This window comes from Pogoniulus pusillus, chromosome 11, assembly GCF_015220805.1.
Source record: "Pogoniulus pusillus isolate bPogPus1 chromosome 11, bPogPus1.pri, whole genome shotgun sequence".
Taxonomy (NCBI): Eukaryota; Metazoa; Chordata; class Aves; order Piciformes; family Lybiidae; genus Pogoniulus; species Pogoniulus pusillus.
The window spans coordinates 27,528,345-27,543,501 of record NC_087274.1 but is presented as its reverse complement, the minus strand read 5'-3'; the positions used below and the strand labels follow the sequence as shown (position 1 = coordinate 27,543,501).

At 42.1% G+C, this 15,157-nt stretch overlaps 1 protein-coding gene across 1 annotated transcript in view; it reads right to left on the bottom strand.

Moving 5' to 3' along the window:
* The window catches only part of DOK7 (docking protein 7), a 55,331-nt gene that overhangs the window by 36,245 nt on the left and 3,929 nt on the right, over positions 1-15,157 (bottom strand). The window contains 4 exon segments of the mRNA XM_064151616.1: positions 270-377; positions 7,761-7,880; positions 11,097-11,297; positions 14,906-15,136. Of these exon segments, the coding sequence (XP_064007686.1) occupies positions 270-377; positions 7,761-7,880; positions 11,097-11,297; positions 14,906-15,136 (660 nt within the window).

The window sequence follows — 15,157 nt, the reverse complement described above, 5'->3', positions numbered from 1 at the left end:
CAAATTCAGAAGGATTCTGAAGAGTTGTCCTTAGCTTAGCTGGAAAGCCCAAATCACCATCAACGGACTTCAGGCAATGTTGTTGAAGAACTGCCCCACAAGCAAGAGCACCCAAATCTTGACTGTTCCTCTACTATTTTTCTTTTAAGCTCAGCATCTTATAAATCTATACATATGGTCATTTCTAAAGCCTGGTGAGGAGGAGAGGAAGAAAGAAGAGGGAGGAAAGGAAGGACATCTACTTTTATTTAATTGGAGATATTGCTTACCTCCACTGCCCTGGCGACTCGTATGGGACAGCAAGCTCAAGCGCTTTTCTAACTGCAAGGCTTCATGAGTCAACCTTTCTTCTGAATAGGCTGGATTTGTACTTGGATCTTTCAAAAGAAAGAGAAAATACATACATAAATGTGAAGAAAAATGGAAAATGCATAAAAAGAAGGAAAGAAAAGGCATATTCTTATACTAGATGAGAATGCTAGATGTTCTTATGTCTCATCTTCTACCACAAGGAGAAATGCTAATCAAAATGTGTGGGACACTGTCTTCAAGCACACCTTGCAGAGATGCTACGTAGCAAGTTAAACTTCTAAGTGTCAAAGCTTTTCAAAGATTATATCCCACCTCTGTAAAAGGGAAAGAACCCTGAAGAGCATAGGACCCAAGACAACAGCTGCAGGGATAGTCAGCATCCAGCAAGTCTAGAGGAGCTAAAAACCACCATGTGACCTGTAGAATGCATGCTGGCTTCACTGAGCTCAGATTTGTAGCATTAAAAGAACTAAAGCCTTCACCCTGCACATCTACAAAAGCAAATCAGAGTGACAAAACTGATACCATCCAATCCAGATCATCTATTTACAAAGGCATCATTTTCAAGTTTGACCTTCAAAACATCATTAAGTGCAGAAGTCAGGGATTGAAGAAACAACTTGGTGGCTCCCTGTCTTCAAGTTTAATACATGTTAGAATGGTAAAAAGCACTCCTAAAATGTACTATTGGGGATTTTTCCTCACACATTTTCGTGAGTTTGCTATTTCAGATGAAACTGCTTCACTGAAGAAGGCTCATTCTATTCCAACAGAATGAGAAAGCCCAGAAGTTAAACACAATGTGGAAGAGCTTTCATCAAACAGGCCAGTTTCCTCTAAATCATTTTGTTTCCAGCCAGGCACCACAACAGAGCCTGATACTGGAAGCAATCATAGCCATTATCCCAAGAGAAATCTGACAGGTTTCTGCAAACAGCTCTGTGTCATGTTCAGCAGTTGTAAAGGCTGTGCTCTGCTGACTTGTTCATCATCAGAAGTTTCAGTAGCTCTTATTAATTACATAAGGAAAGTAACGAATGCCAGACAAAACAGATTAGCCTCCTCACAATCCCTGCTCTTGTATATCTGATCAAGTGGGTAGTAGCAGCACACCACAGAAACATTTAATCATTAAAGTATGCAATAAGAGGAAAGAAAGGATGAAAAGGGCTACACACTCCTGTGATTCATTTAGTTGACATGAAGAAAAGTTTCATTTTCAACCCAAGTCTTCCAGTTTTAAAAGACCTGGGTTCAATGTTATCAATAGATCAGTCAAAGCAAGCTCACAGTCAGGGGAAGGAGCACTGCCAGGTGAGCTGAAGCTCCATGGGAGTTTCTATGGCATTAACTACCCAAGAAACAAGCTGCCCCATCGCTCCTCACTAACAGTGTTCACTTCCTGATCTGCCCTGGACAGAGCCAAGTGCACCACGAGAACAGAAGTGACAATGCTGAGCTTTCCCATGCAGAGGTGGGGGGTCCATCTTTAGCAGTCTGGGTAAGATTAGCATAACAAGACAGACAGACACACATAGTCCTTCCATATCAGCATATGCTGGAAATCACAGCTGTCATAACAGGGACACAGGGACAAGGCAACAATGCCTATGGCAAACAGGGACTGTGATCCTTGTCTCTCAGCTCAAACAGTGCCTGATGTCAGTGTCAGACACCTTCCAAACTTCACTTGAAAAGAAAAGAGGACTGACAGATAAGGATTATTTTGCTAGGTCTCCATTCCCATTTCTCCTACAATACAACTCATATCAAGCACTGACTAGTTCAAACCCGTGTACTGCTTGCTTAAACAAAACCCTCAGTTCTTCCACACAGACCTTTGCCAAAACAAAATACAAGATTTGGCCACCAGCACCTGAAGTGTGACCCAGACAGGTCTGTTCAAGGATCTGGTCAGTGGAATACACTGTTACAGGCTGCCGCTTCAATCTATTTTTGCACGTTCTCTGCTCCAGTTACTTTGCTGTGTGCAGATGAATGCCCTTGTGTCTAACAAAGAGGTTCTATGAGCACTCTGAGTATAAAGACAGCACAACAGATCAACAAATTCATCTGGGGCCTTGAGCAGCATAGGGAGGAGGTGTCCCTGCCAGTGGCAGGGGGTGTGAATTAGATGACTTTTAAGGTCCTTTCAAACCCAAACCATTCTAGGATTCTATGAAGTTAGTCAAGCCAAGATGCAACAGATACTAAGCCTTCCCACAGCTACACATCACAGCAGCTTTCAGCCAACAACATGAAATCTCTAGACATACTGCCTGCCCAATAGGACTGATACATTTTTTGGTTAAACTTCCCCTGAAACACTGCCTGGGTACAAAAAGTGTGCATGAAACTGGGCTCAAGTTACGTGCTGTGACCTCTCTTTGGCAGTTTTGTGAAAGATTGATTAGAAGAACTTTTTCTTATCAAGTACTAGGAAATACCTAGAAGAGCAGCTTCATAACTGGTCAGACATTGTCTCAGGCAGCTATTAACAATAATAGTCCATCAGCCTTACTGAAGTCTTTATTTTGTCATTAGTCTTCTCTGAACCTCCATGCAAAACACACCCAATACTATTCCCCAGAAGCAGCAGATTCTTGTACAAGTTGTTTTGGTCACAGACTTGCAAGCACTAATCAGGAGGTTCTGCTACAAGACCAGACTAAGGACTGAAGTCACCAGACTAAGGACTGAAGTTCAGAGTACTGATCTGTCCACTGAGCAGCAACAGCACTGAAAGCCTCTTGGGCCTTTGCTGTGCTCATCTTTGGCACTCAAGATGAATCCTGCCAGTGAAAAGAAGGAATTCAACACACAGCTGGCAAACAAACAGCTCTCAAGCATTGTGCATGCAAATCAAGTGTGGATTACAAAGCATTGAAGGGCATAACTTAGAACCTCCTGACGTAGCAGCGTAGAAATAAGGCCTAAAAAAACACCATAAAAGACCCTTTTTTTTTTTTCTTTCTAACAGTAAACTTGGCTCTGTTAGCATCATTCTCTATCCTTTGCATGCACAACACAAAGCCTCTAAATAATTGTGTAGTAATTTGCTATATTACTAACTCAGGATGACAGAAGCAGCAGTACTGAAACAGCTGTCCGAGGAAGTTCAGACAGCTTCTGCCCACACAACATCCTCCAAGAGCTCCAGCAACTCTCATTGCAGTTAATATCTTCCTTTCTCAAATTAACAAATGCATATTTTAGTCCCATGGAATCTAGGCAGTTAAGATTCATTCAAGTCCTCCCATTAAGAAAGTGTTTTCTCAATTTCTAAACAAAAATGTACTCCTTTCTATGAAGACAAATCTTTCACGAGGCAATCACTGAAATCATCTCTAACAGTGCCTTGGGGTGAAGGGGAAGGATGACATCTAAATTGGCTGGACTAAAAATTGCCTCTGATGGAGATTTGATTTTTATAGTACGCCGTTTGGTATTCAGTAGAGCCACATCAGCTGCTCATGGTGGGAGATTCTGAATACTTAGGTAACACATGAATGAAGTGTCACAGTAACTCAAAGTTCCAGGGCTGTTCAGAAAGCACCTGTCAGGGAAAAAAATGTGTTGTGTCCAGTCAAGTAAGAAGCTACCTAAGATGTGCTTGATTATAAACATCTTTCATCAAGTTAAACACTGGTTAATGACTTCATTAAACAAAGTTAGGTAAGTTAGGCTGAACACTTCTTTCTTTCTTCCTTTATAACTGTAGACATATCTGCAAGTCAGGCCTGGACCCTCACCTTCATGATAACATCTCCACACCTTGTAAGATGTCTGGAGGAATGAAAAGGTGTCTTGAAACTTAGAGGTAAACTTTAAACTTGGTACAGATACTGCAGCAGGCAGCCACAAAGCTGTCTTGCAATGGCCAAAGGCACATCAAGCTTCAACAAAAAGAGCATGGGAGAGATCCTCGGCACACAAAACTCCACACACTCCAGTCAGTCACAACGCAGGGGGAAAGAGTTTCCAAAACGAGAAGAGAGCATCGAGACCACTGACATCACACCTGCGGTTTTCTCAGTCTGCAGGGCTAGACTGTCCCATAGCCATAGCCAGTTCAGAGTACTGATCTGCCCACTGAGCAGCAACAGCACTGAAAGCCTCTTGGGCCTTTGCTGTGCTCATCTTTGGCACTCAAGATGAATCCTGCCAGTGAAAAGAAGGAATTCAACACACAGCTGGCAAACAAACAGCTCTCAAGCATTGTGCATGCAAATCAAGTGTGGATTACAAAGCATGCAGTCAGTGATCCATAACTATGACAATACCTACACCTCTGTCACGACAACAGCACTGAATTTTCTACTCTGTTTTCTAAATATCTCCTCAATTAAAAAAAAAAAAAAAACAACTGTGGGGGAGACTATGTAAATAACTATTGACAACAATGATCCTCCAACCAGTAGCTGGGAAAAAACAAACCAAAGATACCCTGTCACATTTCAGCCCTGTATCTGAAAGGCTGAACTGCGTAAACTCATCTACAAATACCTACGCTACCTTTGCATTCCCACTCAACGCCATCTGTCTTAAATTTGAGACCTGATCATGCAGCCTTTAACAAATCCAAGCCTCCAATCAGCTGACTGAGTCACCAACAGAAGTATTTTGGTACAACTGTATAGAATTAGTGAACTCCCAAAAGAAATACCACCCAGGAGTAAACTGTAAAGATTCTAATGCTCTTTTCCTTTCCCACTTTATTTTTGCATGTACCCAGAACTCAATTATTTCTATCATATTTCTATTCTATTTGGTATCCATTTCCAAAAAGTCACAGAGTAACTCAGGTTGGATCTCAGGAGTTCTCAGGTCTAAACTGTTGTTCACAGCAAGTCAGCTATGAGAGATTAGAGCAGATCTGGATACTTTGCAGTTGTCAGGCAAGTTTGAGTTCCACTGCACAGCTGCGCTAGTTTGAGGCTAGATGAAATATTCTAGTGAAAGGAATTAAATGATAGGCTGTGAAAAGGAAACAATGGTGATGTCTACTTCACTCAGAGGCTTGCTGAGATGTATAAAAACAAGAACACAAAACATAGATAGCACAGTTGCAGTGGCTCTCTGTTACAGCTGGTGTCTGTACTTTTCTACCTGGCCTGCTGTCTAACTAATCCTTTTGCTTTCTAACCCCCCTGGCTGATCTCCAAACTCACCTTGCACATAAGGAACACGCTAAGATAAAGGTAGAGGGGTGGAAAGGAGGTGGAAGGGTGGTTGGAAGCCCCTCCTGGAGACTCTGGCTTCTGGGAGGGATGCTGTGTTCCTGAATTACCTTTACCTTGTCTATTTCTGTCTATAGCTGTACATATTGCAAATATCTGCTTGTATATTGTGCTAAGCTGTAAATATAGAGCTTCATTCCTGCATTTCCAGCCAGCTGAGTCTAGTCTGGGTGATTCCATAAGAGTGGAGGGGCAGGTAACACCCAAACCATCACAACAGCATTTTCTTGGTACATTTCATAGATTACACAATAAAAATGCATCAAGTAATCCTGTATCTGTTACAAGAACACCAACCTTTGAAGGAAGGAAGGTATGTTTTTTAAAACTCCAAGGCTGAAAAGCAGGTATGAATGAGGTACTTCAGCAAATACCCCATGCATGTGCAGTTTACAAACACCTTTTGGATACTGGGCATTTTACTTGTGTACAAATAATCACTATGGCAAGTAAAAGTAAGAAATGTTACCATTTTCCAGTCTCCACCAATTTCTGTTCATTCTGTTCATTTCAGCATTCCATTTAACCACAATGGTTGAGCTGTTCATACATCAAGCCACTCCCTTCACTCGTCACCCTTTTCCCAAAGACTAAGCAGATGACTGATGCATAATGTCTAGATTACATTTGTGCTGTGGGCATTGGTGTCCACTCTCAAGCTACCATTTTGTCATCACATTGCACTGTTTTCTCTATAAAGATGCCCTTTGGCTGTTTTTTCTCTTTTGAAAATGCCTAAGAATTATTCAAGCATGTTTCAGGTTCAAGTTGGAAAGGTAGAGGCAACAGCAAGAAGTCAAATTCCAAGAGCAAACCATAGAGAGAAGGCTGCATCTTATAACAACTCTTAAATTACACAGAAGATTGCACAAACAAAGCACAACTCAGGCTGTGCAGCATTCTGCACTGCAGTGAACATGAATAACACGGGCTGTGTTTTTTTTTATATAGAATCCTCAATCTCAAAGTGTTCATCTCATTACCTGAGGTATGCAGATGATTAATCTATTTAACTAATCCTTTCAAAAGGTTGAGTGAATTTCAATACTCCTGCTAGATACAGTATGCAGCTGGCAGAGACATGACCTTTGCAAGCAATACAGTACACTCTGTGTAACAGCAGACTTGATAGGGACAATTAGGCTATAGATGAATCACTAGATTTGTATGTGTTCCTTAGACAGGTCTGTGCAAGCTTCTGCGCTGCGTAATACATGAAGTGGAACACAAAAAAATAAGCATTTTTTATGCAAAGATATGGAGTGACAACAATCTGGAAGAGACAAGGGAGAAATGTAACTTAGAGGGGTAAAAGCAGCTTGGAAAAGGGCTGCAGAGGAGTCAGGAAGAATGTGAGCACAGTTCTCTACAGAACACTGCTCCTGTCCAGCGAGATCAGGTGAAACTGGGTGGCTGAATACATCTTCACCTCATGTTAGCAGCAAGTCCACCAAACACAGAAGACAAATGAAAAAGATTTAAGAAAAGAGGTTTGCCCTCGCACAAAACCAATCACCAAACCATCCTCAGGATATTCCACATCCACTTGATGCACTTCAGTGAGGTCAAACCTTCTGAAGAAGGGTATGTGGCTACGTACAATAACCTACCAACTCCAGCAGTGGTAACTAAGATGCAAAAGCATATTAACCTCTACAGGCCTCTAAGCTAGGATTTTTCAAAGAGGCCATCCAAAACTGAAACAATGGAAGAAAATTAAAAAAAAACACTAAAACAATAATTTCCTGCAGGCTTCATTTTTCATGCCACCAGTTTTTGTGAAACAAAAGTTTTACGAGTTGTATATTTAGGAGTTTCCTAAGCTGGGCAGGACTTAGTTCTAAGTGTTTTGGATGAACTCAAAATGCCCTGGAAGTGAAGTTTCCTATTAAACTCTCAAAATAGCAATGCAGACACAGGTCCAAATTGAACTGTCCAAGTTTAAAACTAAAGGTGAGGGTTCCTTTCAATTCAAACTGCCATATTTTAGTAGTGTAAGGCTACCATAACCAGCAATATGAGTCAGAGCAACATGGGGGAAACGAGAACATCCAATTGATAAATCTGTAGTGTGATGTTTCAAAACGAAAACCACTTTGCACTTTCCACACCCTTGGTGCCTGCAAGCTGTTCTTACAGTCACAGCAGTAAGTGCTAGACATGGCAAGTTCCTGTTTTGCTGGGTTACTCTATACTTCCTATATTAACCTGGTAGGACTGGACGCAAACCAAAAGGGCCTTTCGTCGGGGAGATGCCACGGACGATACAGTCAAACAGAAAGCTGATCTGCTCTCCTTCAGCACAGGAAAGGAAAAAAACACCAGCCCCTGCAAGAAAGCACAACATAAATATGTGGGTTTCACCTGGATTGATTAGAAATATATTTAGCTATATTTACAATGTAGCAATCAATAGAGAAACAACAAACACAAATTCAGGTCAACGTGCACATGATATCACAAACATTCACAAACCTAATAGCTACCTCAGCACTTCTGATCATTTTCTGAGATTCAGGCACTTACAGCAAGGCCAAAGTAAAAGCCATACTCTCAACAACTCTCTGTTACAGAATCACAGAATGATAGGGGTTGGAAGGGACCTCTGGAGATCACCTATGCCAAAGCAGGTTTGAATGACTCCAAAGGAGACTCCACCAACTCTATGAGCAGCCTTAGTCCTGCACCAACCCCAAAGTAAGAAGTTCCTCTTCATGTTTAGATGGACCTTTCTACGTTCAAGTTTATGCCAGCTACTCCTTATCCTGTCACTGGGCAGCACTGGAAAAAGCCTAGCCCTATTCTCCTGACACACACTCAAAGTATTTATAAGCATTTATGAGATTCCCACCTCAGCCTTCTCTTCTCCAGGCTAAAAAGCCCCAAGTCCCTCAGCCTTTTTTCACAAGAGAGATGTTCCAATCCCCTAATTTTACTTACCCCTAAAATTCTGTAGATTAAACCTTAGCTATTTAAGTGTCAAGTGTCCTCATCCAAATGAGTCAAGTTACTTCTACTTTTACCCACCTGTAACCAAAAGCAGCTTTTTATATCCCAGTGAATGAGGACTTGGTTATATTGCTGGATTATAGTATAACTTTTCCTAGACTAAATCCTGCATGCCTATTCTTAACAGAATGTAACACAACTCCACAGGTTGTCATCAGATCTTTACCCTTTGCTCTACTGTGTTATTTTGCTTTCCATTCATTAAGAATAGCCCCAAGCAAAATTAGAACAAGAATCACTAAATAAACAAACAAGTTCTGAGCTGTATTATATATGGCTACATGGCCAACACACAAGGCTAAAAGTGCTCCAGAGAACACTGGATGTGAGAACTGCCAGGCCAAATATCACATCAGGAAATAAAATTTTACAAACATGATCTGAAAACAGCAAGCAAAAGACCACCTCAGTAACCAGTGCTGTCCGTTCACCGGAGCAGTGCACACCAGAAAACCACAACTGTAAATCTGAGTCCTGCAGACATGTTTGACAGGTCATTTCCTCAGCGACTCAGACCCCTGATCTGGACCTAAGTTTGACTTCTGCATGCCTGTAGATGATCCTGAGTTGCAATTGAGCCAAAATGGCTCAAACCAGCAGAGCTGGTCTTGACCAGAATGCCTGCACACACAGCATTTTCCGCACCTAAACAATTCTACACAGCTTGATAAATCTTCCACATCCATGCTGCTGTTCAGGACAAAAAGATTCCTCAAATACATAAACAGTACATCTGGACCCCTTTGCTCTTTTATCACTGCTGTCAAGAGTCTTACTTTAACTACTAAGCAGCTCTGCAAGCCTTTGACTTCAATGGAAACCAAAAAGGCAACATGTGCAGATGAGCTGGCTGCTTAACTCAAAGGATTTCTGCACAGAACTATCACATATTTGGAATGTCCCCACACCAAATGGCCCTTATATAACTTGTGCAAACAGTGTCTGCACATGTGCACGTGGGTATGAAACCAATACACCTACCCACATAAAATACTGCCTTGTAGGTTCTGTTGTTCACACAATCACCACAATTGTAGATCGATTCCCATGGGAAACACTGCTTTTGTTTTGCTAGGTTGAACTGGATTGCACGGGAGGAAGGAGTCTGTGGGTCCTTGCAAAAGGTGAGATGATTGAATAGCTAAGGCTGAACTATGTTTTAAAAGCATCCAGAGAAGCCAGCAATTACATCACATCTTTCCTGCTTTCTCAAGAAAAGCTGATGTAATTTCACTACTCGAAATTACACAGCTCAGTCATGTGTTGGAACAGATTTGGTGCACAAGCATTTGGAAGCCAAGGAATATGTGGTATGCATCCCTGTAATACCATGCAGCTGTCTACTAGGCTGAGGAGCTCACATACTCACTCTCTCCATGGGGTAAGAGAGTTGGGAAAAAGCAGCCTGCAACCACTTGCAGAAGGCTGAAACACTAAGCCAGCCCTCTGTGGCAGTAAGCAGTAAAGCACTGTAGGGTCTCCCAAATGTTCAAAAGAAGTCATCAATTTCATCAAGTTTCCAAGTATTATTAAACCTTGCAATGCTAGATTTGATTAAAAACTGCAAACCCATGGGCAAACACACCCTCAGAATGCACCACAAACAGAAGCTACTTAAATCTCAGTAGTGTGTGAAAGCTGGGAAAGAGTCACAGAATCATTTCTGTTGGAAAAAGCCCTTTAAGATCAGTCCAATCATGCTCTAACTCTACCATGGCTGATGCTAAACCATGGCCCTCAGCACCCCATTTTTGCCTCTCTGAAACACCTCCAGGGGTGAGGATTCAAACACCTTCCTGGGCAGCCTGTTCCAGTCTTTGAGAACCCTTTCAGAGTGAGGATATCCCACCTACACCAGTGCATTAATCATAATCACTTCTCAGCTCTTGAATGGGAGTTTTGCCTTTTTTCTGAAGTGAGAAATCATGAATTGGACATTAGAGTAAGAGATTTCTGCACATCTAAAGGTGCATGTTAGCTTCTAGGCTACAGAAACCAGTTGCAGCTCACTTGTCTTAGTTTTAACTCCACAAATCTCATGGTCCCATAAAGTGACAAAGCTATTAACAGGGAAGGGAACAGACAGAAGGTCTTAATTTTTAGGAGCTAGGAATCTTCTACAGGATTTAGACATGAGCATTTATACAAGGAGACACTTGATGCTGCCTATAACCTCAAAGCTCCACATCATTTTCCCTCTGAAAACAACAAAATAGTAAACCATAATTTAATGACTTGAACATTAAACCATTTTGCCTTATCAATGACATAAGATCTCATTACCTTATTTTTGCTCCACATCCACTACCAACAGTCAACAGCTTCTGCAGAGCCACAGAGCAACATTAAGTCAGGACTCTTCAGAGTCACATTTTACCAAGCACCAAGGCTGAACGTTCCTTCTGGATCAGAGGCTGCCTGTATGCCTGAGTGACACAGCCCGTTCTGCAATCTCCACTTGGACTGCAATTGGCATTTACATGTCTACAAAAAGTTCCAAACAACTTGTAAAAGACAGGTTCCATTTGTACTTACAGAAGCCACACCTGGTACCCCCTTCAAAGATGAATCCGTTTGGGACAGCTCCGTACCGCCGCAGGTCTGAGAGCTTCCACTGGCCCATGACACTAGGAGGAAGGTCTTTCACAAGGACGAGAATGTCATTGCAGAAATGCAGGGTAGCAGGCCCACTCTCTAGTTTAGTGCCAGGTGCTACAAAAACTTGAAATCTATGAACTACCAGATAAGGAAGAAAAACAAATTACCAGAGAAAACAGAAGGAAGGTGCCATGAGTTGTGCTACACAAGCTATTCTGTTCAGCTGTGGATCGACCCCTGCCCACACCATCATGATTGGAAGCAGAGCCCAGGCAGCCTTACATGAGTAGCTATAAGCTCATTATTATGTCAGTTTAAAGTTGGATACAAATGAAGAAGATGTAACTCTAGGTGAACTTAGGATAAGTCTTCCAGGCTGCTCCCTGTCTCCCATCTGCTCTCCATTCCACACTTTTAGCCTTGCATTACTATGTGTGGTCTCCAAACAGCCTGTACCTCTCCTTTGCTTTGTGCATGTGCACACATAACACAATGCCCAAAGAGCCCAAAAACCAAAGCTCAAAGAAGCAGGCATATTCCAGCCAAAGCTCTGACTCTGACTCATTTGCCACCTTTAATAAACTGCTTCACTCTTTTCCTAGCAGTAAAGTGGTGGAAATTACTCTTTCCCACTTTGTGAATCTTTTGGGAGTTGGATGATGCCCAGGCTTTTAAAATTACTAGGAAATAAAGCAATTAATGAGTAATAAACACTCTCAGATGTTGGTTGATTCTTCACATTTAACGACGTAAACCTCCAAAGAGGGGAGTGGGGAGGGAAACAACTGTCTCATTAAAACATCCAAAACTCAGGTACAAATCCCAGCTCCAGTTCTGCAAGGTCCTTACCTAAAGAAGCAGCTCTTCTAGGCTGATCCCACATGTTATTCTCCAGAGCTGTTGTGTTCTGAATAAGCTACTAGGAGCACCTCAAGGGCTCAAACCTCACACTGTTTCAAAGGAAACAATTCAACAGCAAGCAGCTAATTCTCAAACAACTGGTTTTCCCTCCACTGCTCCTCTAGTTATTTTCATCTTGTGATCAGACAAGCAGATCAAACAAAAAAGAAGTATCAGTTCCAGTCAGAGGAATGTTTATCAAGAAGCACATAGATTTAACTTCTGGCTGCCCATCAAAGATCACACAAAGAGCTCCCTGCTTGTGAAATCTACAGAGCAACTTCCAGCTATTCTCCCTTCTTACAATCTCTCTATTTTCTTGCCTAAGCTGCTTCATCACGAATTTCATCTGGGTCTGAGCCTTGCTTCTCATCTAAACACTTGCCATATTCTTAGACACCATCTTATCTGTAAGTCATCTCCTCAGCTATGACATGTAATTTTTAAGTTTCCTAGGGCTCCGGCAGAATTAGCCACAAAGTCATTTGAGTGAAATGTGCAAGGAGACAGAGATAGATCTAACTAACCACAGCTCTGCTTACAGCTCTGCCAGGAGTACTGCTTCACCACGTCCCATTTTGGGCACACAGTTGTTACACAACCTGTTTGAACATAAACTATGAAGAAGATACACAAACCATCTCAATTAGTAACATTCAGTAAGGAATCTTTGATATCACTTGGACAACTCTGCCCAGTACTTTGTTGGCAATCAAAGCAGAAGCCTCAGGGTTCTTTCTGCCTCACAAATGAGCAATTGAGCACACTCACTCTTCACACAAGCAGTTGCAAGTTACAACAGCTGTTGAAAACAAAGAGCTCAGATTCTAGACCAGTATCCAAATCTGAATGAAGTCAAAACAGAGGAGGAAAATTATCCAGACATGAAGTTCTGGTCACATACTGCTTTGGTGGTAAACAGGAATTGTCTTTTCCTCCCCTTTTCCACAGGCTCCCCAGAGAGGCTGTGGAGTCTTCTTTTCTGGAGACTTCCAAGGCCTGTCTGGATGCATTCATCTGTGATCTCTGCTAGATTGTGTGGTCCTGCTCTGGCAGGGGAGTTGGACTCGATGATCTCCTTGGGTCCCTTCCATCCCCTAATATCCTGTGATCCTCTTCATAGCTATTCACTGACCAGCAGAATGAGATGGGGGCTCAAGCACTCTGCTCACACCTGACCTACTTCAACTCAACTGTTTTCTTTGATCCTGGTTCTTTTATTCCAGGAATAACATCCACCTCATCTGCTGAAAAAGAAAACACTGGGAATTCCAGTTCAAACACCTCCTTTCTGTGGCCACCAGTCAATAATAGCATCGACTCTTTTCACGGTTTTTAGCTTTTGCTTCCCAGACTCTGAGGTCATCTCTCCCTTGTCTATTTTTAGCACCAGCCACCTTACTCCCAAGGCATCCAAAGGCACCCTTACTAAGATTTAAGAAAAAACACTAGTCACCACCCTTTCTTTATCCAAGTCTCCACTCTCTTATATTTCTGGCTAACCAAACTCTACAGTCTTTAATCTGACTTCTTCCTCCTAGCTGAATTTAAAAACAACAACAAAAAAAACCCTGATCTATCCTACTTCCCCTAAGCTTTTTTTTGCAATGAATGGTCTGCAAATTACATGTGAGTTCAACCAATTCTTTTTGTTTGCACCTTCGTTCCTTCATCTCCACATGCAGTTTCTCCCCTTCCATCTTTACTCCAAGGCTGCTCATATCATTACCCTACAGGCTCTATTCCTACCACACTCACAGCTTTCCTTTAACAAAAAAAACAAAACAAAACACTGTGCTGCTTCTGTGTTTCCCCCTATCACAACCATAACCTTCACCCTCAGAAGGAGATTAAATGCTCTCTCCATGAAAAAAAAAAACAACAAAATACCACAAAAGCCAAACCTATCCTGCCAAACCTCAATGCTCCTTCATTCTTTACGTCTATGCTGTACATGGATCACAAATTAGTAAAGAAATAGAACTGGATACAACACAGCTACAGTGTACCAGCTACTCATGCTTGTATCCTTCAGAGACCCCCTACTAATCTCTCCCCTTATGCAAGGCCTCCTATCTGACAGCTCTGAGTGGTTCATCCATACAGTTCTCATACTTCACTGCTGCAAAACTCCCAGATCACCTTTCTCTGCATGAACTGCAAAGGAAGGAGTCCATAAATGCAACAGATGGCAAAGCATATGTAAGAAGTGATTAAGATAGCTAATGTGTGTTTCCCACACCTTCCCTAGCTCTGACTAAACAAATGTAAGACAGACACTGTGCATCACCAGTATGATCACTCTTTGTGCACCAAAGTACACTGTAGAGCTGCTAACCAAGAAAACAAAAGATGCATAAGAGTGAAGCTAGGTGAAAGACTGTCTGCTTATACTCCTCATTGCAAGACGTCCCTCTCCCTGAAAGGGGACAATGGCAGTAATAAGCATTATCAATGCAAGACCTAGAAGGCACCTCTGAAAACTGCCACTGAATTAGCCGAATTTTACTTAGGACTCTGCTTCTCTTAGTTCTGGCTCCTTCAGAATCCCATTTTCAAAATCCCCAAGTAAACTGCAGGACAAAAAGTAGAAGCCTGATCAGTTTGCTTCACGCTTTGAAGCAAGAAATGAAGAGCTCTCCTACTTAGCCATTAGTACTGGGCAGTACTCTAATCCAAACCTATCTTAAGGGACACCCACTTGAAGTTGTTAGGGGAGGAGCAGCCTCTTCACTATCAAATGAGTGACAGCCTTTTCCTTAACTGTACTGCATTTGCATTCCAGTTATGCTTCGCTGCTCTCCTTCTGGAGAAATAAAATGAAAGTGTGAGAAGACAAAGGTTACCTTCCCCCAGACTGTAGCGGATCCGTACATCCCACGCGTACATCGTCTCCTTGTTCTCAAATCCCAGCATCACAACTTGAGAGAGACAGATGATTGCAAGTGTGTGATTCAAGCCCTCATAGGAGAGCCCAGGATCCAAGCCACAGATGTCTTCTAAGGTCATGCTGCTCCTCTCCTTATGCCCTTTAGCTCGTTCAGATTTATCCTTATAGACGAGCATGAGCAAACAGTCTAAAAGAAGCAAAACTGTCA